At 40.2% G+C, this 2214-nt stretch overlaps 1 protein-coding gene across 1 annotated transcript; it reads right to left on the reverse strand.

Moving 5' to 3' along the window:
• Window positions 1-1882: 1882 nt before the first annotated feature.
• Window positions 1883-2208, reverse strand: LOC139354765 (lachesin-like). The gene is made up of 2 exons (XM_070999015.1): window positions 2106-2208; window positions 1883-2037 (listed from the first exon to the last, which is right to left on the reverse strand). The coding sequence occupies exons 1-2, from the start codon at window positions 2179-2181 to the stop codon at window positions 1883-1885; spliced, it is 231 nt and encodes a 76-aa protein (XP_070855116.1). The 5' UTR covers window positions 2182-2208.
• Between the last annotated feature and the right edge of the window lie 6 nt (window positions 2209-2214).

Consider the following 2214-nt stretch of genomic DNA (forward strand, 5'->3'; position numbering starts at 1 on the left):
TGGGTGTGGTCATGCTGAGCACCTTTGAGTACGAACAGGGATACTACCTCCAATAGAAACAAGACTTTTGGAAAAAATTCCTTACGATAGTTTTAAAACTGAGAGTCTAGTTTGCGTAGAAAGTGTAACTTATTTCTATTACAGGTAGTATATAAGTCGGAACGAGCCGGATCGGACAACTATTTCGTATACCTCCCATAAGAATGATAAAAAACTATTTTTGAACAAATGTAAAAATACTTAACCTGTTGTGTTTTTAGACATACATATTAAGTTCCACTCTTGCGAATATCATTGTTATAATGTTTCAGAATACTGAATGAAATTTTAAAAATATCGGAAAACTATATCCTATGGGATATATCCCATAGGAATAATCGGAAAAATAATGGAACTTTCTGTTTGAAAAAGTCGATCTAGCCATGTCCGTCTGTCCGTTTGTATGTCTGTCTGTCCGTATGAACGGTGTGATCTCGAAAACTATAAAAGTTAGAGATTTGGGACGTGGCATGTAGATTCGTGCGCTTATTGCGCAATGCAAGTTTGTTTTAGCAGGCGCCCACCGTTTTTGAACAAGAAACAAAATTGTAACTGAAATGTATTGTTCTTATCAATACCTTTTGATTAACTCAAAACAAGTTGCCACGTGCACTTTAACGCCCACAAGCCGCCCAAAAATGTGGCACCCACAGTTTTCATGCTAAAAAAATGTTCACTTAAGTGTATGTGTCTCGCCAATATATATCGATTGACCCAAAAAAAGTTTTCATGCCCACTCTAACGCCCATAACGCTCTGTCTGCCACCCACTTAATCATATATTGATAGATTCCACATTACAATATCGCTGATTTCATATCTTCATCTCCCTTTGGTCCCTTAGCTGAGTAACGGGTATCTGATAGACGAGGCACTCGACTATAGCGTTCCTTGTTTTAATTATATTTGAAAAGAGGGCATTGTTCGGGCTAACGCCAAGTAGATGTAACGCCGCGCTCGTTCGAGCTCATGTCATCTCCTTTGTTTTCGTCGCCAACTGCGACTGCATGTTGTAGTTAGTTCCCTTTTGGTCAAACTGGAATAAGGATCCCTCTCCATTTGATTGACGTTTGGTGGACTAATTCCGCCTGCCGGAAGCTGAATTTAAATCTATTGTAATCGATCTAAGTCAAAAGCTCTGGAGCACTGCCACCCATGCTTATTTATACCTATTATAACGATGTAAAATTTCACGTGTACTTCATTACTCTTTTTGATCAACGTGGAACTTAAATAGGCTTATAAAAAGCTCGAATCTTCAAGAAGAGTTCTGACTAAAATCAAGAACAAGTCGCCTTCGCCTTTTAGATAAGAGAGAACTATTTTTTCAAGAACGATTTGCTCTTTAAAACGAAAGTGCACACTCTTGGAAACAATAGTGATTATGCTTGAAGTCTTTTACGCTGAGATGGTTTTTTCCCGGTGAACTGTTCTGGATGTTCGGTGTCCCCGATACGTTTACTTAAACTTTGGTGAGGCCGTAGAGGTCGGTGTTTCCCAGGGTCTTCATTTTATTAAACAACAGTCAAGGATAGTGCCATGCACTGTGCGTCCTTTAAAACAGGTGAGGCTGAAGTGCAGGACATGTCCAAGCGTTACGCGTTAGCTCTGAAGAAGCTCAGCCATTAGTTAGAAGTGGTTCTTGTTTACCTCGTAGCTCAATGTCTATGTGATCGCCGATATAAAGGGACCGTCGATATGACGCACAGGGTACTTGCCGCACACATTGTCGAAATAATTGGCGCAGGCAATGGCTTCAAGGGAATAGTTGATAAATTGCGCTACAGATAACTCAAATCATCCTTTTTATAAATGTAAAATAGTAAATAAGATATGCGCTGTACTTACCTGTACTTGGACGACTCAGTGATCATTTGATCGTTTTCTCGAGACCAATAGTTTAGTGAGGTCGGGTTCGCCTCGATGAAGCACTCAAGGGTGATGTTAAGTCCCATTGGTATGCCCACAAGCTGATGCGGGATCCAGACCATTGGTGTGACTAGTAGAATGTACACAAATATGTAGATGAATTGAAACTTAACTCAACTAGATTATTTATTGACTTACAGTCTACGCTCACTTTTATCCGCTTGGATACGCTTGGCGGTACACCGTTTGAGCCGATGCATAGGTAGGCACCCATATGCAAGCGAGAAATCCTTTCCAGTTCTAGGGA

Source organism: Drosophila suzukii, unplaced genomic scaffold (genome assembly GCF_043229965.1).
Source record: "Drosophila suzukii unplaced genomic scaffold, CBGP_Dsuzu_IsoJpt1.0 scf_21, whole genome shotgun sequence".
Classification (NCBI taxonomy): Eukaryota; Metazoa; Arthropoda; class Insecta; order Diptera; family Drosophilidae; genus Drosophila; species Drosophila suzukii.

Excerpts from the sequence above, each read along its gene's own strand:
- LOC139354765 (XM_070999015.1), bottom strand. The coding sequence starts at position 2,181 with ATGGGTGCCTACCTATGCATCGGCTCAAACGGTGTACCGCCAAGCGTA. Across the intron at positions 2,038-2,105 it reads GATAAAAGTGAGCGTAGACT|TCACACCAATGGTCTGGATC; the intron begins GTAAGTCAATAA and ends ACATTCTACTAG.